Genomic DNA, 23,695 nt, shown 5'->3' with positions numbered 1-23,695 from the left:
GGCCTTTAATAAAATCCCAGTGGGAACTCTTTGATCTCCTGCGTTAAGAAGTCTACGTCCTTCTCCGGGATGTAAGCCATGTCTCGAGTCCCTACCAAACGCCAAAATTGGTTAAACGGATTGGCAGGAAAAACGTAACAGACAGACAGGTAGATAATACACACTTTCGCATTTATAAAATTAGTATGGATTGTAAAAAAAATCAAGTGTCAGAACACGCATAACATAGTTAAAGGATTTCATAGTATTACATAAAAAACACTCTTACCGTAAGTATATCAATGACAAGAATAAAATCAGATACAAAGTTATTTTTGTATGAAAATTTTCACTACCTATATTGTTCCAAATCCATTAAGTTGATCGACCATATCGCGGTAGTCTAGAGCCAAAAAATATTTTGACTTGACTATCGTTTTTCACGTTCAGAAGGAAATAACCTTTTTTTAATTTGAATGTCTATAATAATAGCGTGCCAAATAGCTTCACAGCTTTATTAGTTTCTGGATAAAATTACTGTGATCCAGATGGACAGACAGACGGACTGGACGAGACTTGTTTTACTAGGGAACCCTAAAAAGCGGGGCAAAAAATAAAAAAGCATTTTCTTACTTTATAATTTATTACAACAACAGAAGTTTCTTAAATCGTATAAACTCAGACGTCGTAAGTGATCCATCCTTTTTTAGCTTTAAAAGCTTTTCTAAAACATGTCTTTTTAAATTTGGAGCAGGAACTCTGATTGGTGTTATTTCCGACCCTAAAGCTTTTAATCCGCTTTTTCCTAGGATAGGAATTCGAATAAGCTTTAGCAGTTTGGGAATTCTAGGTAATATTGGAGGTAAAAGGGGTAATGGAGGTAAGATTGGCAACAAAGGTAAAAATGGTAATTTTGGTATAAAAGGTGGTAATAATGGAGGTATTAAGGGTAAAAGAGGTAATCTAGGTATTTTTGGAATTTTAGGTATCTTTGGAATTTTGGGTATCTTGGGTATTTTTGGTATTCTTCGCAACTTAGGCAACTTAGGTAATTTTGGTAATTTATGTAAACGAAGGGGCTTAGTTTTAAGAGATCTTCTTCTCTTTGCTTTTGTCGGCGAAGGTATTTTAGATAATTTTGTTGTTAATACAGGTGGGAATACAGCTGGTAGTTTTGGCATTCCGGAATTTAAGTTTATAGTCACTGGGGAGTGATGCGAAATCTTCCTAATATTTATAGGATTCGCAGTACGCTTGAGATCGCCAGATATTAGCCCTAAATTGAGGCCATTTGAAACGTGTATCTGGAAAAAAAACATAAAAATGCTGTTTCAATTACAATATTTGATTTGAGCAACGAAGTGGTTTATATTATTTCTTAGATATATATATTTATATCTAAGAAATAAAAATAATATAAGTACACCTAAGTATGCATTTGTGGTGTAATAACAGGAATAAATTACGACCAAATTGAAACTTAACTAAAACTCAAGTAAGTTTACTTGATCAAACTATCTCCCGCCCACTACTGAGCACGGGTACTCTCAAAATGAGATGGGTTTAGACCAAATAGGAATGGACTCGAACCTTCGACCTCCCGAATAGAAGACCGACGTCTTAACCGTCATAACTGAGCTATCACCGCTTTATCACCAACTTAACTAAGGTACCTATAATAAATATTATTAGCTATTTTATGAAACCAAGTTCAGGTAAAGTGCATAAAACATCTAGCCTGTAAAGGTAACAACAGACGGTTCATTTGCAGTAAATGTTCACTCGAGTAATTGCTTCATTTTTTGTCACTTTGATTCATTTTGTGCTTAGACACATTTTCGAGTGAGATAAGCCGAACGGAAGACACAAATGAACAAAATATGAACCGTCTGATATCACCATAACACCCAATGCACTAATTTTGATATAATTTTAAACTTGGTATACCTACTACTCGATATAGTAAACTACTCACTAAAATCAGAAGCCCAGCAAATCCATAAATAATGGTACTTTGAATTTTATATGCCATCGTAGAATTTTTAGCCATATTTATTGAACCATGGCTGTGGATCGACTGGTCTTTTTTTGTTATAATTGTTCTCAGGCTGTTATCTCCAGATCTGAATAAGATTAAACACGTTATGCAAGTATTAAATACTAATCTTATTATAATTTACCACCAGTTTATACGCAATTAGTTAAATGATCTAAATCACCTACAAGAATAAGTTCCTACACTATTCTAATTTTGACTTTTAGGGTATCATTCTTGGGAGTTAGGTACAATATAAGATATCTACCTATTTCAGAAGAAATTTTGAGTGTGAGCCAAAAAAGGAGTTACGTAGGTATGTAAAATTTCGAAAAGCTCATACCGCCGATGAATCTGAAATTTGGTATAACGTGGAAGTAACGTATTTTGACCTCCCAATCACGAATATCATAACGAAAATTAGCGCAAAAAATATCAAAAAAAAAAAGTTCTTAAAAATGTGGGAGTGACGCCCCACAGTTCCTGATTTCCGCTATACACACGCCTATTAAATAGATAGTCTAAATCAGTCAGGAATACGCGATTATGCAGCCCGAACGAAAAGAGGTTCTCCTTCGTTTTTCATGTACTCAAAATGGCGTTTACGCCAATTTTCGTTATGATATTCGTAATTAGGAAGTCAGCATACATGATTATACCAAAAGGTATGCGCTTTTCGAAAGATTATCATTTTTCCCAAGGGAATAGCCAAATCCATACCTACTTGATATATTATAAATGCGAAATTGTGTCTGTCTGAATGTCTGCTAGCTTTTCACGGCCCAACAGTTTAACCGATTTTGATAAAATTTAGTACAGAGTTACATCCCGGGGATGGACATAGGCTACTTTTATCCCGGAAAATCAAATAGTTCCCACGGGACTCTTAGAGGCCCATCTGCTTAACCGATTTATATGATTTGGTACAGAGGTAGCTTGCGTCTCTTTCATCGATACAGGCAACTTTTATCCCGGAAAATTCGGAGAATTCTCAAAGGATTTTTCAAAAACTGATACCGCCTTATTATAGACGAACTCGCGGACATCATCTAGTTACTATATACACATTTTAAAAGGTACGCTATTTTATTAATTATAAATTGAAAATCTTGAAATCAAGATTATGGATATATTTCATGATACATTTCATTTAATTTTTTTTAGGTTGACAATTACATAAGATATCGATTCGACTGGATTACTCAATTTCAATTAAAAAAATCATTTATCACCACGTATGATCTTATCAAACAAAGCTTACAAAATATATCAAAGGTAAAGTTATCTTTGAACCACAATCACGTAGTACTTATATTATGTAAAATGCACTATAAAATGCTTAGGTATATAGCTAACAACTAAATATTTCTAACACACTTGATATTTACAGAAAGTGAAAATGGGGGGCGAACAGATTTTTTGGTCCACCCTCTGTGTAATGATGTTCACATCAAATGTTGTAATAGCTTGCGAAGAAAAGGGATTATGTTTGGTGCGTAAGGGTTGATGTTAATTTTTTAATAATATTAAAAGTAGAATTTTTAAACTTTTCATACTTATACGATAATATTTTTACAGTTGGAGGCATTAAAGGAAATGAAAGAATGTAAAAAATGTGTATTATCTACGTAAGTAACGCATATAATAATCCAAATAACAATATGTTATATTATGGTAAAATGATTTTTAGACCTGAATTTTTAAATCATGTTTCAGGTTATTGAAACCTTTACTGGAAGCTAAGCTCGGTATGTCGTATATTATTATTTTACCTATTGCTACTCTGTCTGATAGGCAGTTAATAATTTATTTGTTCCTTTTTATTTACAGAAAAGAAAGAAAAGAAAATGTGCGATAAATGTGAATGTCTCGCCAAAAAGGCTCCACCACCGCCTGCCACCATAGTTCTGATGCCGGCAGCGCCCCCTCCGTGTCCGCCACCGCCATGTCTACCACCGCCGTGTCTACCACCAATAATTTTATCTGCCCCTGCGCCTGCGCCACCTTGTCTACCCCCTGCTCCTTTAATGCTACCTCCACTGATGCCGACAGCATCATTTTGCTTCCCTGCTCCAGCTCCAGCACCACTTTGCCTTCCCGCTCCTCCTCCAGCGCCGATTTGCCTGCCCGCTCCTCCGCCACAACAATTTTGTTTCCCTGCACCTCCACCAGCTCCTTTAATGTATCCAGCCCCAGCACCTGCGCCTCTAGTTATCCCTGCGCCTCCACCACCACCTATGTTCCTGCCAGCACCCGCTCCAGCACCATTTTGCGTTCCTCCGCCCGCTCCTGCACCTATTGTGATATCGTTGGTTCCTCCGGCACCTCCTCCACCGTGCCAGCTACCACCACCAGGGCTGCCTATGAACGCATTTATGGTACCAGCGCCAATCCCTATTACTCTAGAACCTAAGCCTCTAGAATTACTTCCCCGTTGTGGGTGTCAATATTAATTGTAATTTTCTTTAAAAAGTATTTATTAAATTATATTTATTCGTAATTATTGTTATTGTTATTATTACTTTTAACATTGTCTAAATTAATTTTTTATTAGTTTAAAAAATAAAACTTTACAAATTAAAATAATTATGACTTTTTGTACATTCTTCTTTGGACTACTGAAAATTATATTAATTTTCAGTAGCCCAAAGATTCCCCTATCATTACGTAGAGTCGCAGAAGGTAGTCATTTAGAATGTTACGTCGAATGCAATTCATGTAAAATGCAACCTGAAATTGCCTGTCTGCTTAGTACCTATACGAAAGCAATTTGACGACTTATAGCTCTAACGATATATTATTTGATACATTCTTAATAACCTTGCTCCATATAAATGCAGTCTCCAAGTGCAACTTTAGTATTTTGTGGTGATGATGTTAGTTCAAGCCATAGCCGAGTTATTTAAATATAAGATGGTCGGTAGTATCATAGTTTTAGCATGTTGGTCATCTCATGGTAAGAATGTACTTATTAGACACATATTTCCAGGCGTAAGACGACCTTCATTCCGTTAATTATTCTGAAAATTGAAGAATAATTTTTCGCGCTTGTACCTATATATATTTCTTGACGGAATCGTTGTTTTCTATTAAATTTTGCATTCGTTTCGCCCACGTTGTAATTTTTAATAAGTAGCTAGGATCAATAGTAGAAAACCTGCAATGGATTAAGAAATGAGCTTGGTGGCTATCATTCAGTGTTACACACTGAGTTAGCTGGCCGACCTGGCCGCCAGGTCAGGCGCCTCAGGCTTCAGAAAGTAATGATCCTCCATTGTCTAGAAGCAATGCTGAAAATTTTCTATGCTTGCACTGTATTCACTTATAGGTCACCTTATAGTAAGTGGTTACTTTAGTATGACTACAGTGAGCCTAAGACTCATGGTGCGGCACTGCTTCGTTCTTTTTGGGAAAAATTGCGCATCAGTCAATTCATTAATTATTGTATATATTTATTATTATTATAATTGACTTACTTACATTTTCATTATATTCAAATACTTAGTATATTTGCATTTTGTAGACAAAATGATATTTTCTCGAGAACTCTTCAAGTATGGATTTCTTGCGACTTTCTCATGTGACCCTGCAGCTCTCGAACAAGTGTATTTACATAAACTTCAAGGAGTGTTGTATATTCCGACCAATCATTCAATATACAAGGTAAATGGTAAAAAAAAAAAACTCTAAAGTAATCGTTATTATTTTGAATTACATCAAACAACGACTTTCGGCGTTAGTACACTACAGAGTCGCATATTGAAATTCTTTAGACACGTCTCCCGGCGTGAGAGTAACTCCATCGTCGTGCAGGGCAAGGTGGAGGGCACCAGAGGGCCCATGCGATGGACCGACCAAATTAATCTGCTGTGGGCGGTCCCTCGCACGAGTGTACCAGGCCGTCCAGCAGGGAAAAGTGGCGAATGCTCGTGAGGCGTATAACATCTGCCCTCAACGACGTTGCTTCGTGATGACCACGACCGCTCTGCCAAGAGTTACGACAAAGAGATGAAAAATTATTTTGAATAAAAATTTAGAGGAAAATTCTTTGTCTTCCCAAGTTAAATCATAATGTTGTAGCTTAGACTAATTTTAATTAGTATTGGTACGCGAAGACCAATTAATTAAGTATTGCAATAGGTTTCCTTATCATATTGTTAAGTATGCTCTCTTTACTGCAGATGAAACCGGAATATTTCAGTGGCTGGTACAAGTGGGTGGTAGTTGCTAACAATTTGCCGAATAACTTTGACACTCTCCGTTATGATGCTGACGTTCTGCTGATCAATCAAGGTTAGAATAATTCAGAGAACTATGACAATGGTAATCAGTTTAATATATGCTGAAAATAATAATAATTATACATGGTAGTCAATAGCAACAAATATAATAAACTAAGCAGGAGTATTATAGTGCATAAGATCAATGGGTGCACAAATACAAACTCTACCTAGAATCCCTTGGGAGCATTTTGATTTCCCATCCCCCGCATAGGTAAGATACCCGGGATGCAAGCTATCACTGAACCAAATTTGGTCAAAATCGACTAAACGGATGGACCTCAATAACTAGCAGACAGAGATCATCATCGTCATGATCAACTCAACGCCGGCTCACTACAGAGCACGGGTCTTCTCTTAGTATCAGAAGGTTTTGGCCCACCACGCTGGCCAAGTGCGGATTGGCAGACTTCACACACCTTTGAGAGCATTATGGAAAAATCTCAGGCATTCCGCTAGTTTCTTCACGATGTTATCCTTGATATTTTCTTAAAACGCGAGTAACTAAGGAAAGTTAGAGAGGTGCCTGCCCAGAATCGAACCCACGACCTCCCAAATAAAAGACACTCAGAAATAGAGAGATACACTTGCGCATTTATAATATAGGTTTTGAAATGTAAAAGGGCTTGCTAGGTACGTACATTTGCTACTCAATGTTCAACTCTCATGCGAGTAAAGAATTTTTTTCGGTTTGTCACAGATAATACAAGCCAAGGTAATCTTGCAAACATCACTGACCTTGTTTACAATATTAATGACGTCTATATTCACCCAAACGTCAGCATTTCCCTGCACCCCTGGGCGGTCTGGACTATTCGTGGAGGTCTACAAGTTTTGTTTGAGCGCAACAGAATCTTGAGGCGACAGAATCTTGAACATTACCCAATAAGAATCGCTACTCCAGTACGTGAATAGTCAATTTTAATCACATAATATGTTGAGCGTGAATATGTATAACGAAAGCACGATGAAATCATTGCTAGAAAACCTTTGGATAAATTCTGGAATAATTCTTTCTTTATAATCGTATTCATATTGTTGAAGGAACGAAGGATACGAACTACTTTCCATAAATGACATAGTGGCACAGTTCCCTTGGGATGATAATGTGGTGGGTTCCTAAACCCTTGCGCATGATCTGCTCACGTGGATGACGTTGAAAGTCCAACTGTGGAAGAGCGCAGTGTCAAAACAACTAAGCTCGATTGCAGTAGATTGACAGCTACAATGTCGCGATCGCAATCACCCTCACTATTGACTACAATGCACTGTTGCAACAAGAATCGTTGTCGGGCGAGTTTCCATCCTAATGTCGTCGACATTCCATCTACACGCACGAAACGTTTTGCGTCTTCATTCCTCATACGCATGGCTAAGGTTTGGAATACTCTCCCGCGATCTGTGTTTCCTACCAATTACAATCCGGGTATCTTTAAAACAAGAGTGAATAGGCACCTTCTAGGTAAGCGCGTCCCATCTTAGACCACATCATCACTTTCCATCAGGTGTGATTGTGGTCAAGTGCTTACCTATAGTGAATAAAAAAAAAAAAAAGAATACCATAAATTCTACCAATCACAACAATTGCGATTATAATAATAATTGATGCAGGTTTTACCTAGCTTCGTTGACAGCTTAACGATTACCTTATATTCTACTAGATGGGTCTATATTCTGATGGTCGGTATAATGGAACGTTCAAAGAATACTTGTTGGATATGACAATGGCTCATCGAGATATAGGGGTGCGTACTGGCTACATCAGCTCGACGCTTATGATCCAATGGCTGAACGCTTCGTAAGTATGTTTGCGATTTTAATTTTTATTTAAATGCATGTAGCTTTTTAAGACTTGAAAAAAAAGGTCATGTACCATAAGGTACTTCCCGTTGACCTAGAATCATGGGCAGGAAGGTAGATCTCATAAGTAAAGGAAAAAATCCGAAAACCATGAATTTGTGCTCACAAAAAAAATGTTATTTTTTGTACGATGGGACGGAACACTTCGTTTACGAGTCCGACTCACAGCTGACCAGTTTTTTAGCATCGGTCACTTATTATGTCTTATTGTTTACAGTGATGTACTGGTCCCTACGATGCTCTGGGGAACAGAGGTGAACAATAGTAGTATGATGTTGATGTTACGATATGGCTCCTCAGACCTTGGCGGAGGTGCACTTCGAATGATGCCAGAGCGTTTTCGAAAGCTAGACTACACTATGCCTATTTGGCCTTTCAAGTAAATATTTAACTATGTTATAGCCTGGTTGTTGCTCAAATAAGAATCACCGTCACATCTCGATTTGTCTAGGGCTAGGCAATCTACATGTATATTGAATGGACTTCGTCTAAACTCGAAAGCAAAACCTTCTTTCTTGGTCGATCCTAGAAATACTTACAACCGAACTTCGTCAAATCGGCTTTTGATGCTTTTGTTGGTTTAGGTAGGTACATAGTCATTAGCCACAATCAACAGAACCAATGATTATTTATTCATTAATATACCTGACTATTATTTCACGTACAAAACACTTATGTACTCGTAAACGTAAGGGGTAAAATAAGAATATATCGTAGGTATATCATGTACGGGGAGTCGTACATTTTAGCTAAGTACATTTTATAATACCTAATTACTTACGAGATAGGTACATACAGCTATAAGATAGTCAATAAAGAAAAACAAAACACCTGTCTGTATGTAAGAGTATAAATCCTGTATCATCTAGGGAGAGTCGTAGATTTTCAGATTTTCACCTACATCACAGTTTTACGAATACATCGTATTTTACAAATATATCGTACTTTACAAATATTACGAGATACGTACCTATAAGATAGTTAATAGAGTAAATATACATAGCAAAAATTTTGGTCGAAGATAGTAAGCAATACGATTGATCTAGCAAGGTGGGTCTCTGCCCCAGCTAGATCAATTTCAGTTTAGGCAGATGTTATATTCCTTCAAATATAGTGTTGGATTCACATACCTCGCCGAACGCGAGAGCAGCAGCAATATGTTCCTGAAACCGTTTACCATCAACGTCTGGTGGTGCACCTTGAGCCTCTTCATCGTTCTGGCCCTAGCGCAAAGAATCACAGCCAAACAACCAATGGAGAAAGAGGGGGCATACATCGCTGCTCTTGCCACGTATTTGCAGCAAGGTAAGCAGACTATTCCTTTTATTCTGTAGGGCGATAGATACATCATGATGATGAAGCAGAATAATGGCTAGCCAATATTAGGTATGGTATCATTTCTGACTTTCTTTGCTAGCTCAGTGACCAAGAGATCATCTTTCGGTCTGTGCAGAGGAGGGACTATAAGTCTGTTGAGTACAAAAATTGATCACTAAGAACTGCAGCAGGGAGTTTCGTGAAAAGAATAGTGAATGGTTCGAGTTGAGACGATGCTGATCGGTTTCCGAGTTGATATGTCTGCGATACTAATAAAACCGTTGATTTATTATTTAATTTGATCGACCATTAGACAACGCGACAGGCATCGCCTGTCTTGTAGCAATACCTTGATACCTCAATCGATTCTTCCGAATCCATGCTTTTAAAAAACTAAAGATTTAGATAGAGGCAGATAATATAAATTTGCCCATCTTTGTAGCGAAAATAAAAAATGATTTCTTAATACCTGCCTGCTTACTGGCTTCATTACAATGAGAACCCTAAATGGCCGCTACAGAATTGAAAAAAAAATTGATTTTATACCAATATAAATTTTATCTGCATAAAGTGGAGCAATTTTTTTGAGGTGTCTCTGTGGTTCTCTCCACTAGATGGAGGGGTTTGATTCTGTGACAGTTGATACCAATGAGCTTTTTGTGATGAGGAGTTTGATGAATCTATTGACAGATGCCAGCGCCGTACCAGAAGGTGTATCGGGTCGTTGGTCATTCCTGGTGTTGTCTATATCGGCGATGCTGATCCACGCCTATTATACCTCCGCCATCGTTTCCGCACTTATGAGTGCTGGTAGAGGTGGGCCGGACTCCCTGAGAGCTTTGGGAGACTCGAAGTACGCAATCGCATCGGAGGACTACGACTACATACGATATTTGATGTTTGATGTAGGTTCGCATATAAATAGTAACCTTCTCAAGAATGTAAACAAAATAAATGAAAAAGATAAACATAAAAGGACTTTAGCAAATTTTTTAGAGAATTAAAATCACTAATTAGTTATTTAGACGTCAGGCAACAGACAGAATCTAAAAGTTCTTATATAACAGTTTTTTTAGGTTTCCGTACCAAAATGGTAAAACAGGTTCTTCCTTCCTTTAGCCGAGATGTCGTGGCCCGAACTTACCAATTTTTTTCGGTTGGTTAGCTCTCTTTTCAATAGTAGAAAATACAGATTTTATTTATTTTTCAGGTACAAACTAAGTGGGACGACTTGGAATATTTAAAAAAGAAGAAATTGACGTCAAGGTTCTATCAGGAAATCTACACTGGGGTGAGAATGCTACAAGGGGGTCAGACGGCTTTTCATACGGAATACAACCAGCTTTTTCCACATTTGAGAAGCTTTACTGATGAACAAATCTGCAAGCTGCAATATATTGATACCATTCCAGAGGTAGGTAGTCCCCACAAGAACCTATGTCCAGCAGTTGACGTCTATCGGTTGACGATGATGATGATGATTCATAAAATTTTATCGATCCGTGCTGCATAAAAGGACAAACCAACAAAATACACATTATCGCATAGTAATTTTTGGACAGTATGGATTTTTTGGGCTGTTGATAAGATTAATATAGACTTTTTTTTAACAAAATAGGCATGTGCTTGTCTGCTATCACGCTATAACATGTGATGATACCTACTAAAGGCTTGCTTAGAAAGTGCCTATCTATAGTCTTCTTTTGAATGTTTTAATTGGCAGAGAAAACGGAAGACGAAAGAGTTCTTTTAGAATTTTTTTCAACAAAAGCCATTTTTTTTTCAATCAATCGATCAATCATTTATTTACAGTAGATATAGGTTCACAAAGGTTTCATTTATAACTAGCGCTTGGTTGCAATCAGAATAGTTAAACCAACGAATAATTTTAATTAAGCAATTTGCACGGCTCAGTTCAGAAGAAAATAGTCAATATCACTATCATTTAAATCCGATACATTTGAAACTTCGCTATAGTAAAAATCAACAAACCTCTACATTTCTCTATAAGCACTTTCTTTCATTAGGTATTGACCTGGGTAACAGCAACAAAAAACGGTCAATGGACGTCCACATTCAGGATAGCAGGGGCTTGGCTGCATGAGACAGGCTTAGCAAAGTGTTGGGTAACCCGCCTTCGCCTGAAACCACCTCCTTGCCGCGCGGCTCTCCTCGCTGAAAGAGTCAATATCGACGATGTAGCTCCAGTATTGATACTTACCTTAGCCGGAGCAGTAGCTTCTCTTATGTTACTGGGAATTGAAATCTTGATTGCTAAATGGAAATGGAGGATGACATCTGTGTAGCGAATTTACGTGTAAATGAGTCAAGGTCATATTTGAAAATAAAAACCTAGAGAGTTTTTATTTTCAAATAAAATAAAAATCTAGAGAGTTTTTATTTTCAAATAAAATAAAAACCTAGAGAGTTCTTATTTTCAAATAAAATAAAAACCTAGAGAGTTTTTATTTTTAAATATGACCTTGAAACTCTCTAGTATACGAGTAGAAATAAGAATCTTGCTTCGTTGTTGAATTAATCTTTAGTCACCTCATAATGCTTTATTCAAAACATTTTTGAACTTGATAAATATAATTTTATCAGAAAAATATTATTAAATAACAATAAACATAGCATAGGATTATAGCAAAATAAGCCTTTGGTTCCTTGTATATCATGGATCATCATCAAAATGACGCCTTCTTCTATACTACATTATTTATTTGGTCTTATAAGTCTCTCAACTTCGTCCACGTGGGTTTAGATTTCTTTTAAAAATACCGTGAGGACCCTAATTTTCTGCCACATAAATTATCCCTAAGTACCTATGGTATAATTTTTGTAGCAGAAAATAGTAGCAGTACCTAAGTATCAAATTTTGTCAAAGCGGGTAAGCGGATGGGCCGTGAAAAGCTAGCAGACAGATATGAGACAGACTGACAGATAGACACCCTTTCGCATTTATAATATTATGTATGGAATCAGTAGATATGGAATAATAATGAAAACCGGTACCATTTTATTGTATTTTGTTGTAATATGAGTAGAACGAGATAAATCTGTATGGTACAACGTGCACCATACATACACTGCTGAGCACGGGTTTTGGCAGACTTCACACACCAGAAAACATTATGGAGAACTCCCAAGCATGCAGGTTCGTTGACGATGTTGTACTCCACCGTTAAAGTAAGTAAACTTAGACAATATTAATTGTTTACAAGCTATAAGCAAACTTGGTTCGGAAAGGTGCGTGTCACATACATACATACATAGACTGCTAGAATCATAACCCTTGCTTTTGGCTTTGCCGCAGTCGAGTAAAAATATACAGTTTGTTGATTGTAACAGTTGTTCCTTGTGCATCAAAGACTTCTGCAAAGTAACGTCTTTGTCTATCCAATATTCCTTATCATCGATGGCCTCATGTAAATTCAACAGTCTAGAAAACGTACCTACCTAGATATCACTTAAAATTCATTATTCTCACGCATCAATTACAGCCTTTATCAAGAAAAAGCTTATCGAAACATATAATCGCTGACTTATCAAAATCACGTAGCTACAAAAGTAAACAGAAATTATTTTATTTAAATATAAGTATGAAGAAACAAGATAGAAATAAATAGTTAAGTAATGTATACGCAAGACCATAGACCAGTGAACTTGTAAAAATGCATACGTTTGTAATCATACTAATTAGTGCAATCGGAGTCAGTTATGCAACGCCTACTTGTCAGGAGTTACATAAATCACAGGTATTATTATTATGTAAATCCATACTCCATATTATATATTATATATTATAATATTATAAGTGCGAAAGTGTGTCTGTCTGTCTATATGTCTGTCTGTCTGCTACCTTTTTACGGTCCATCAGCTTAACCAATTCTGACGAAAGGCATAGAATTAGCTTTATATCCCGCGGATGGACATAAGCTTATTTTTATCCCGGAAAATCAAAGGGTTCCCATGGGATTCCTAAAGACCCATCCGTTAAACCGATTTATAGGAAAGGTACCGAGGGATGCAAGCTGTCTCTGTACCAAACGTCGACATCGATTAAACGGATGAGCCGTGAAAAGCTAGCTGACAGACAGACAGACAATACTAGTATGGATAGCGTTAATGTTATTGTTTAGATATTTTTTTCACAGTAAATAATGCTCATTTTGTTTTAGCTGGCTTCACTTACTGAACGTATGAATCAGATGCTAAGCTCGCTTTACACACGTAAGTAAACAAAATAAGTGGATTACTAAGCATTAGGGTGTTCTTGCACGAGCCACCGCACGACACGATTTGCGGTCAATATACGCAACACATGTAACACACTGCACATTTTTTTACTCAGATACAAGTTAGCCCTTGACTGCAATTTCATCTGATGGTAAGTGATTATGCAGTCTAAGATAGAAGTGGGTTAACCTGAAAGGGATTTGGCAGTTTTCATTAAACACATACTCCTTTGGTTTCTACACGGCATCGTACATGAACGCTAATTCGTTAAGATGTACAGCTTTGCAGAAATGTAGAAATTATAAAAATTCCAAACCTGGAACCTCCCACTAATAAGACCACAGAGACCATTGCACCAGAGAGGCCGTCAAAATCACGTGAATTTCGTGTGTTTCATTTTCAAAAGTGATATTGCAACTGCACGGCAGTGGCAGCTTGTTGTAATTCGCACGCTCATCATATCAATCGCCGGCAATTTCCTGCAATCCTGTTTTACTTATGAAATAGAAGAAAATGCAAAAAGTATTGGATTCATCCACTTATAAAAGAGAGATAGAACGTGAGCCTTCAGCAAGTTCATACTTGTTTCGTACAGCCGCTATATCGTCACCGCAAAAAACTCGTATCAACATAGAGGCATGCCTAGCCTAAAAATCGTTTGCAAAACGTGCGTCGTACTTTGCGGTCCCGTTGAATAAGACGGTCCATAATATGACGCTTGGAGTCGTCACCGCTGTTTATCGTGTCGTGCGGTAGGTAGCTTATGCAAAAACGCCCTTATTAAACTGTTTTAGCTGACACCAAAATATATATCAAGACAATTAACTAATTGCTCTGAGAATTTTGTATCACAACATACTAACACGTATTTAAATAAAACGACATGGAATATGCAAAGTTAATAAAAAACCCCAGCCAAGTGCGAGTCAGACTCGTCCACCGAGAGTACCGTAGCTTGGAAATGAACATATAAATAAATAGGTATTTGGTAATTGCATCCTTTTTATTTGGGATACCCCATAACCGCAAGTTTGTTTGTACAGTTTTCTAAAAAACTATGCCAGTTAGGGATTTTGTTTTAATATTTCTTTAATATTTACCTACATACCTAATTGTTTATCAACTCTAGTTATTTTAGATTTTTGCTTTGAAAACTTCGGAAATAACGAGTGAGAAACGTTATTTTTACAATAAAATGTTCAAATATTTTGTTTTAAACTTACACAAACTCGAAGATTTACATACAAATCTGTGAATCGGAAATCTGGCAAAGAACCGACTCAGATATTAATTTCTAAAACGCAACGCTAAACTAGTTACGTTTGTTTGGAGCGTCTATGTAATAACCCCTCTTAACTTTAAACAAAATTAGATTAAACTCATGACAAATCCCTTTAAAAGTCTTTACTCCATGGAAATATATAAGTCGGTATTTAAGTTCATCATCATGATCAACCCATTTCCGTCCCACTACTGAGTACGGGTCTCATCTCAGGTTTAGGCCGGATTGGCAGACTTCACACACCTTTGAGAACATGGAGAACTCTCAGGCATGCAGGTTTCCTAACGATGCTTTCCTTCACCGTTAAAGCAAGTGATATTTAATCGCTTAAAATGCACATAACTGAAAAGTTAGTGGTGCGTGCCCGGGATCGAACTCCTGATCTCCGATTAGGAGGCGGACGTGCTAACCACTAGGCTATCACAGCTTAAAAACCCCCGGTATTTAAGTGCTTTATAAAAACGTTTTCTCTCCAATTTTAGCAACAACAGCCAAAGCAGAAACGAACACGACGCCGCCCGCTCCAGCCAATTCACCTGCAGCAGCTGCGGATCAAACAAGATTTCCATACAACGCATACTATCCCTATCCTCCTTATCCTATACCAATACCACAAGTTGTATACATGTCCCCAACGCAGTATCCACAACAACCTGTAACTTTTCTACCACCAGCCCCCGCAGAGCCAAGTGTGAAACCATTTAAAAGTCCAATTACTCAAACATTTGAACTAGCACACCCCGGTTCGATGGATGTACCGTCTCCTTGGTCTAATTATTATGACCGTCTCCCTTACACACAGTATCCTTCACCGCAATATCCTTCTGTTCCCTCGCCCTATCAACCTCTTCCCTATCCGTCGTCTTATCTTTATCCTGAATATCCTGTGTATACAAAAATGCCCTCGTATCCTCCTTATCAACCACCTCCTCCAGCTTACCCTCCCCAACCAATCCCGTATCCATTACCACCACTATATCACAAATCTTCCGAAATACCTTCACCGCCCTACTATTTATGACCAATTTAAAATCCATGTTTTAAATTATAGATTTGTAACGCATTTTCATTTAATGTGAAAGTACTGGTATTGTATGTTACTCTATTTATAAATATTTAATTATTTCATGAATAATAAGAAATAAATAAGCAATGTTTTATTGTGTCTCCTTTATTCCTATTTGTGTAGATCATCGTAATACTACTTCTCCATATCATCATCATGGTCAAATAAAAGAACATTTATTAATTTATCTCAACCCCTCAGAATGATAAAGGCTGAAGCCATAGTCCACCACGCTGGCCAAGTGTAAATTAGCAAACTTCCCACACCTTTGAGAACTTTATGGAAAACTCTCAGGCATGCAGGTTTCTTCACGATGTTTTCCTTCACCGTTGTAAAGCAAGTGATATTTAATTGCTTATAACAGTCATATCTCAGAAAGTTAAAAGTGGCGGGAATTGAACCTCTGACCACCCGAATTGGATGCCAACGTCTTGACTACCAAGCCATCTTTGCTTTCTTTTCAACTTCTCAAACATAATATTATATAGACTGCAATGGCAGAAACTTCAGATCGCATATCCTACAAATTCATTGTTGTAATCAAAGACTTGTTCTTACCACCATACCCTGCCCATTGGAGTATACCACCTTTTACCTAATAATGATCATTTACTCAATTCGATATTACCAAGACCATATCAGTGTGAGAAATATATATTATATTTCATCGTAATTATTAAAACGATTGCCCAACAGTGATAACTTATATATAAAATATGTTACATTTGTGACTTACAATACAATCCAACATGGCAGCTCTGTACTTGATTGTAGCTTTATTGATTCAGGTAAGTATATTAAATAATTAACGTTTTTGTAAAACTATATCTGAATCGATTTTTAACTAATGCACAATTTATCCACAGAACTCTCTAACAGAATCAATTTTAGAAAATGGCGGTAATTCAATCGAATCTCGGGAGGACTTCAATACATCCGTCGTTGATGATATTATGACAAAAGAATTTCAAACAGGACCCTTTAACTGGATGGACGCGTTCATTGGATCAAGTAATACAGTTTTTCCGACATCCTCTGCTACTTTAATGACTCAAGCCACGAGTTCAAATAAGTCACCTGAAGAAAAACTCGAAGATATTAAAGAAATTGTCAACCAAATAGCAACGTCCATACAGAGTGAAATGGCTAATCTTCTCTCAGACGCGATATCTTGTACCAGTAATGATGAAACTGACAACAATCTCAGAAAAAAAAGATCGGTTGAAACACCCATGGATAGTTCACAGCTAGTCATGAGATTATTGAGGCACATCAAGTCTAATAACGAATACCAGAATATCGCAATTGAAAAAATGATGAGTGCTCAAGAAATCGCTGATAAATATGGAATCAATTTTACTCCAGATCCAGATACACTTTCTTATCTCGCTTTGGCTGCAAACGAACAAGCTAAAGAAATGTCTGCTATTTTTAAAGATGCTATCGAGTTGAAGAATGTAACCCAGAATGTTCCTGAGCCAAATGAAAAAATAGATAAAGTTGAAAATATCCTGATTGATTCTTCCGAAACATTGAATGAATCTTTTGAAGAAAACGAGAATAACCAGTACAATTCAACTGATTATATTTTTGATTTCGAAATACCTGAAGAGAAAAATCTTACAGACCATTCAGTTGCACCCGATTACAATCACGATAACTGTTCAATTGAATCACAAATAGAGTGTCCCCCTGCTCCTGCTCCTCAGTATTATGATGCACCTGTCAGTCAGCGGCCAAGTTTCTATGACATCGTTTCAGATGGTTCAACGCTAGAATATTATTGTTCTATGGAACCCGCCACAACTACTATATTTTTTTCAAATGATGAACCAGTGCAACCAGATTCGGAATTAGTAGCTCAAGAATTTGAAGAAACAGTATCTTCTAAAGTGTACATAAATCACGAGGAAGAACCTGATGTGTCTACAGTCAACCATGTTATGAGTTATACAATCTCCGAGAAAGCTCATTTTAGAAGACCTCACATTGAAAGTTTACCTCAACAAATGCAATACTACTTTTTACTAATGTAACGAGTTAATAAATAGGATATTATAAGTGATAACATTAGATACAATTTTTTATGGTGATTATGCTTTGTGAAAGAGGTTTTAAATATTGTTTATTTAGATAATAAATCCCTTAAATTAAACAAGTTTATTTAGAAATAACTATACAATAATAATATCTACATTTATTTTATCTTTGGGTACAATTTGGCACTTAATTACTGACTGGTAGGCACTCATAAAAATACTCGTCTGTAAATATTCTAAGTTATTTATATACAACAATAAATGTATAACCTACTTAATAACTGTTACTATTTTAAAATACATCTTTTTCAACAATGTGCTTCTTGTTATGAGCGCCAACGCACAAAATTTTTATGTATAGGCAAATACAGGATAGGCACTGTATACTTATAAAACAAATAGGTAATGTGACAAGGTTACATAAATTATTACCATAGTTAGGATAAACATTGCACAAACGATTTTATGCCTTATTTATTTGGTGTCCCATTCTCCGGGCAAATTAGAAATTATAATGTCTTTTTATGCCATTTAATAACTGAATAAAATATTGTAGTAATCGTTGTAAGCACCTACAAAGATACAGCTAATAAGGCACTTTTTCCAAATATTAATAAGTAAGTAGGAACTGCTTTATAATTTCTTACTTACTACGTATAATAAAATTATTGACATATAATTATTTTCATTTAAATCCTATAATTTAATAAGGCACGTCATTATAATTTAGGATTATTTTGCCTTAAGATTCTAATAAATAAATAGGTACCTACATAACAATATCTCGGATTAAAATAATATAAAACATTTCTTTGATTTCTTTGGTTTTCAAAATATGCAGGTAGGAAATTGACTCTATTAATCAAACACTAAAATATTCATGGTAACTTGAGGTGACGTAAGTATCATGACCAATCATCATACATCACGGAAAAAGAGTTTAAGTTTACTCAACAAGTTTCACACTAACGCGGCTACGTAGTTCTTTTTTTCTGATAAAAGTTATAAATAATATAAGTAAGTGCCGTTGCAGTCTAAGATAAAAGCAGGCTAACTCTGAAGGGATAGGGTAGTTACATTAAACCCTTGGCCGGTTTCTACACGGTATTGAACCAGAATGCTAAATTGCTTAGCGGCACGGCTTTGCTAGTAGGGTGGTAACTAGCCACAGCCGAAGTCTCCCACCAGACCAGACCAGAGACAATTTAGAAAATACAAAGTCCCAAACTGCCCCTGCTAGGGATCGAACCTAGAACCTCCTACTTTTAAGACTGTAGTGTTCGTAGCAACTAATAATGTTGCACAATGCAGGTACTTGTGCATTTCTTAATAAATAGTCAGTTAGCATCCAGCCGTTGTTTCATTACATTCCACTGGCGACGAGTTTGTGTATTTTATATAATTTACCACGCGTTTTAAAGTGAATATTGTAAAAATACAATGCCTATAGGTAAATTAGAACCATTTGACTTAAATTCCAAGCAGTGGCCCGCGTATATAAGGCGAGTTAAGCAGTATATTCTTTTAAACGAAGTGAAAGATGAATTACAAGTGCCGTTGTTAATTACTATCGTGGGTGAAGCGACGTACATTTTGATGTGCGATTTATGTTCGCCGGCGCATCCTGAATCGAAAAGTTTCGACGAATTAGTGAAATTGGTTTCGGAACACTTAGAGCCAAAACGTTCCGAAATAGCCGAGCGCCATGTTTTTCGCTTACGTCGTCAACGTCCAGGCGAGTCCCTCACGGAATACCTACACAACTTAAAATATCTGGCAACAACTTGCAATTTTGGAACGATGTTAGAGGAAAATTTAAGAGATCAGTTCGTATCAGGGTTGGCAAACGAACTGATGCGGTCTAGAATATTCGCCGAAAAAGACATCAAATACAAGGAGGCTGTGGAGCTAGCTCTTGCGTTGGAGGCTGCAGAAAAGCATGCGGAGGTGAGCGGGTCTACGATGACTTCGACATCGACCTCGAGTGCAGGCGGCGAGGCAGGCGAGGGCCTGCATCATGCGAGCGGGCGGCGCGGCACGGCGCGCGCGCCGTCGAGCGCGGCTGGCGGGCGCGGCGAGCGCGGCGGGCGCGGCGAGCGCGGCGGCCGCGGCGCGTCGGGACCGGCGGAGTCGGGTGCGGCTGTGCGGTGCTGGCGGTGCGGAAAGCCGCATCGAGCAAACAAGTGCAAATATGTGCAATTTAATTGTGATAAGTGCCTCCGCCGCGGGCACCTAAAAATAATGTGTGATGAAGTGCGTAATTACGAGTCTAATGTGCGTAATAATTATGTGCTGGATGGAAGTGTCTCGGAGGAAGACGACTTCTTTAACCTCGAACTGGCAGCCAAAGGTAACGGACCATATTTTCTTAAAGTGCAAATAGACGAGCATCTTTTGGAATGTGAAATTGATACGGGTAGTCGTATTTCGGCGATTAGTGATCAACTTTTTTATAAACTTTTTTCTCATAAAAAACTAATCTCCGATAATTTAATATTACGTTGTTATTCGGGTACACAGATCGAGTCGTTGGGGTATGTGCATGTAGATGTCACGGTTGGGGAAGTGCGTGTACCTAACTTGACATTATGTGTAATACAAAACGGTTCTCGACCTTTGCTGGGCCGAGATTGGCTTCGAGCTTTAGACGTTAGACAAATCACATTAAAAGAGATAGCCGACGATCGATTTGTGGACCGGTTAACCGCGGAATTTCCAGAAGTATTTACGGATACGTTAGGCACTTGTAAGAAGACCATTCAATTACAGCTCACGGACCAGGAACCCGTGTATGTGAAAGCTAGACCGGTGCCGCTCGCGCTGCGCGGCCGGGTGCAGGCCGAGCTCGAGCGACTCGAGCGCGAGGGGTACATGTACCGCGTTGACCACTCGGAGTACGGCACGCCGATCGTACCGGTTGTAAAAGCGTGCGGTGAAATACGAATATGCGGAGACTATAAAGTCACAATTAACCCGAAATTAAAACGTGATTTTTATCCTTTGCCTCGAATTGAGGAACTACTTGCTTCATTGAGTGGGGGGGAAGAGTTTTCGAAAATAGACTTAAAGCATTCATATCAACAGGTTATGTTATCCGAGGACTCGCAAGCCTATACCGCTATTACCACGCATATAGGTACTTTCGTATACCGCCGCACGCCATTCGGGTTATCATGCATTCCTGAAAAATTCCAAAAATTAATGGAGGAAACATTACGAGGGATTCCTGGAACGGTAGTATTTTTAGACGACATTTGTGTGACGGGCTCAAACAGACAAACACACCTAGCCAATTTACGAGCGGTACTTGAACGGTTGCGGTCGATGGGTTTTACTGTTAAGTTAAGTAAATGTAGTTTTCTGAAACCTAGTGTGAAGTATTTAGGCTTCATTATCGATAAATCAGGGTTGCACCCTGATCCGAATAAAATAGAAGCTATACACGACGCACCACGCCCCGAAAACGTGACACAATTAAAAAGTTTTCTTGGATTATTGAACTACTATGGGAAATTTATACCGAACCTCAGTACATTATTATTTCCGTTACACGCGTTACTGAAAAAGGATGTAACTTGGAAATGGAATGCACGTTGCGAGGCCGCGTTTTCGGGGGCCAAGAGCGCACTGTTGGGTGATAAGGTGTTAGCTCACTATGAAGAGGGTCGGCCGTTGGTACTGTCCGTGGACAGCAGCGCGTATGGCTTGGGCGCTGTGCTCGCGCACCGTTATCCGGACGGCAGTGAACGCCCTGTTAGCTATGTTTCGCGAACATTAAATAATTCCGAAAAAAATTATAGCCAACTTGATAAAGAGGCACTAGCTATTTTCTTTGGCATTACAAAACATCACCAGTATATATTCGGTAGACAGTTTATATTGCGCACAGACCACCAGCCCTTAAGCTTCATTTTCGGAAAGAAATGTGGAATCCCCCAGACGGCCGCCAGCCGTTTGCAGCGGTGGGCTGCGCGCTTGTCGGCGTATGACTTCACGGTGGAGTTCGTGCGTTCCTCGGACAACGGCCCGGCCGATGCTTTGTCCCGCCTGCCATTGCCGTGCCGACGGGCGACCCCTTCGGAGTGCGTAAGCTATGTTCAACTTATCGAAGAGAACTTGCCGATTAGTTTTAAAGACGTTAGTAAGGAGACAAAGAAAGACCCCTTATTAAGTAAAATAGTCGGCTTTGTGATGTTTGGTTGGCCGTCGTCAGTAGCGGGCGGCGAGGAGGAAAAAGCTTATTTTGCGAGGCGAAATGAGATAGTTTTAGAACTGGGTTGTTTAATTTATAAATATCGAATTATAGTTCCGCCATCATTGCGTAAAGGCGTGTTAAAGGAAATACATGAAGGCCATCTGGGCATTAATAAAATGAAAAATGTGTCTCGTAGCTATGTCTATTGGCCTAGTTTAGATCGCGATATCGAGGACTTGTGTCGAGAATGTGAAGCGTGTCGGATAGTCCGCGACTCCCCACCCCGCGCCACACTTCATCCCTGGGAGTACCCACTTTGCCCGTGGCAACGCGTGCACGCCGATTTTGCGGAATGTGCAGGTAAGAAATATTTGATCGTCTTAGATGCTCATTCAAAGTGGGTAGAAGTGATCAGTATGACACGTACGGATGCGGAGTCAACGATTTTGGCCTTTCAGACATTATTTGCTAGATTTGGTCAGCCCGCCCAGCTCGTAACTGACAACGGCCCGCCTTTCAGCGCCTTAGATTTTAAGAATTTCTGTGCTAATAACGGTATTAAGAGTGTAACGACGGCACCGTATCGACCGCAGGGTAACGGTGCGGCTGAAAATATGGTGAAAACCGTTAAAAAAGTAATCAAACGCGCTTTATTTGTCAAAGAAAATGTGTCAGTTGCCCTAAATAAATTTTTATTTCAATATAGAAACTGTGAACACGCCACGACCGGTGTGTCCCCTGCAGTACTGATGCTAGGCCGGCGATTGCGGGGGCGACTGGACGCATTGCGTCCCGACGTATCTTTGGTCGTGCGCTCGGCACAAGAGCGCCAGATTAATCAGAAAGGGGGAATGCAGAGACAAGTGGGTATAGGAGATACAATTATGGCGCGAGATTACTCCTCTAAAGGGAATAAATGGACAGAAGGAGTAGTAGTAAGTCAGACGGGACCGGTGTCTTATAAAATGGATATGGGAAAGGGGGTAGAATGGCGTAGGCATCGAGATCAGGTAATTAAAGTAAATAAAAAAAATCGTTATTCTCTCGCGCGAACTAGCACCCTCGGGCAGGAAGCGGAGCAGAAGGGAGAGAAGGATGATGAAAGAGTAGCGGTGGATAGCGATGCCGACGTTACATTCGAAGACGCGGTCGGGTCGCCTGGGGGCGAGGGTGCAACGCAGGCGCTGGAAGATGTGCACTCTCCAACACCGCCGCCCCCAGGCGCGTCCGCTAGAGCTTTGCGAGCGTATCATCGTAAGAAGAAGGTCTAGTTTAATAACTATGTGATAACTATGTTCTATTGGGTTTAAAAAGGGGGGAAAAGTGTAGTGTTCGTAGCAACTAATAATGTTGCACAATGCAGGTACTTGTGCATTTCTTAATAAATAGTCAGTTAGCATCCA

The 23,695-nt window shown here is 38.5% G+C and overlaps 6 protein-coding genes across 6 annotated transcripts; 5 read left to right on the top strand and 1 right to left on the bottom strand.

The window, feature by feature from the left end:
- Nucleotides 1–589: 589 nt before the first annotated feature.
- LOC123870643 (protein PELPK1-like) lies at nucleotides 590–7,094 on the bottom strand. Its single transcript, XM_045913987.1, has 3 exons — nucleotides 7,066–7,094; nucleotides 1,955–2,102; nucleotides 590–1,283 (listed from the first exon to the last, which is right to left on the bottom strand). The coding sequence occupies exons 1-3, from the start codon at nucleotides 7,077–7,079 to the stop codon at nucleotides 624–626; spliced, it is 822 nt and encodes a 273-aa protein (XP_045769943.1). The 5' UTR covers nucleotides 7,080–7,094; the 3' UTR covers nucleotides 590–623.
- LOC123870644 (leucine-rich repeat extensin-like protein 3) lies at nucleotides 3,348–4,514 on the top strand. Its single transcript, XM_045913988.1, has 4 exons — nucleotides 3,348–3,506; nucleotides 3,593–3,642; nucleotides 3,731–3,762; nucleotides 3,845–4,514. Exons 1-4 carry the CDS (start codon nucleotides 3,414–3,416, stop codon nucleotides 4,465–4,467), a joined length of 798 nt encoding a protein of 265 aa, XP_045769944.1. The 5' UTR covers nucleotides 3,348–3,413; the 3' UTR covers nucleotides 4,468–4,514.
- LOC123870639 lies at nucleotides 4,667–11,817 on the top strand. Its single transcript, XM_045913984.1, has 8 exons — nucleotides 4,667–4,970; nucleotides 6,995–7,197; nucleotides 7,956–8,092; nucleotides 8,372–8,533; nucleotides 9,269–9,459; nucleotides 10,162–10,376; nucleotides 10,682–10,885; nucleotides 11,499–11,817. The coding sequence occupies exons 1-8, from the start codon at nucleotides 4,886–4,888 to the stop codon at nucleotides 11,775–11,777; spliced, it is 1,476 nt and encodes a 491-aa protein (XP_045769940.1). The 5' UTR covers nucleotides 4,667–4,885; the 3' UTR covers nucleotides 11,778–11,817.
- A 1,253-nt stretch (nucleotides 11,818–13,070) lies between these two features.
- On the top strand, nucleotides 13,071–16,150 carry LOC123870645 (extensin-like). The gene is made up of 3 exons (XM_045913990.1): nucleotides 13,071–13,229; nucleotides 13,653–13,704; nucleotides 15,475–16,150. The coding sequence occupies exons 1-3, from the start codon at nucleotides 13,146–13,148 to the stop codon at nucleotides 16,011–16,013; spliced, it is 675 nt and encodes a 224-aa protein (XP_045769946.1). The 5' UTR covers nucleotides 13,071–13,145; the 3' UTR covers nucleotides 16,014–16,150.
- Nucleotides 16,151–16,701: 551 nt separating this feature from the next.
- Nucleotides 16,702–18,380, top strand: LOC123870640. The gene is made up of 2 exons (XM_045913985.1): nucleotides 16,702–16,846; nucleotides 16,925–18,380. Exons 1-2 carry the CDS (start codon nucleotides 16,808–16,810, stop codon nucleotides 18,092–18,094), a joined length of 1,209 nt encoding a protein of 402 aa, XP_045769941.1. The 5' UTR covers nucleotides 16,702–16,807; the 3' UTR covers nucleotides 18,095–18,380.
- Nucleotides 18,381–19,381: 1,001 nt separating this feature from the next.
- LOC123870638 (uncharacterized protein K02A2.6-like) lies at nucleotides 19,382–23,695 on the top strand. The gene has a single exon (XM_045913983.1). The coding sequence runs from the start codon at nucleotides 19,538–19,540 to the stop codon at nucleotides 23,561–23,563; it is 4,026 nt and encodes a 1,341-aa protein (XP_045769939.1). The 5' UTR covers nucleotides 19,382–19,537; the 3' UTR covers nucleotides 23,564–23,695.

Source organism: Maniola jurtina, chromosome 13 (genome assembly GCF_905333055.1).
Source record: "Maniola jurtina chromosome 13, ilManJurt1.1, whole genome shotgun sequence".
NCBI classification, from domain to species: domain Eukaryota; kingdom Metazoa; phylum Arthropoda; class Insecta; order Lepidoptera; family Nymphalidae; genus Maniola; species Maniola jurtina.
Note: the sequence above shows the minus strand (reverse complement) of the source record. Positions and strands in the feature narration are given on the sequence as shown.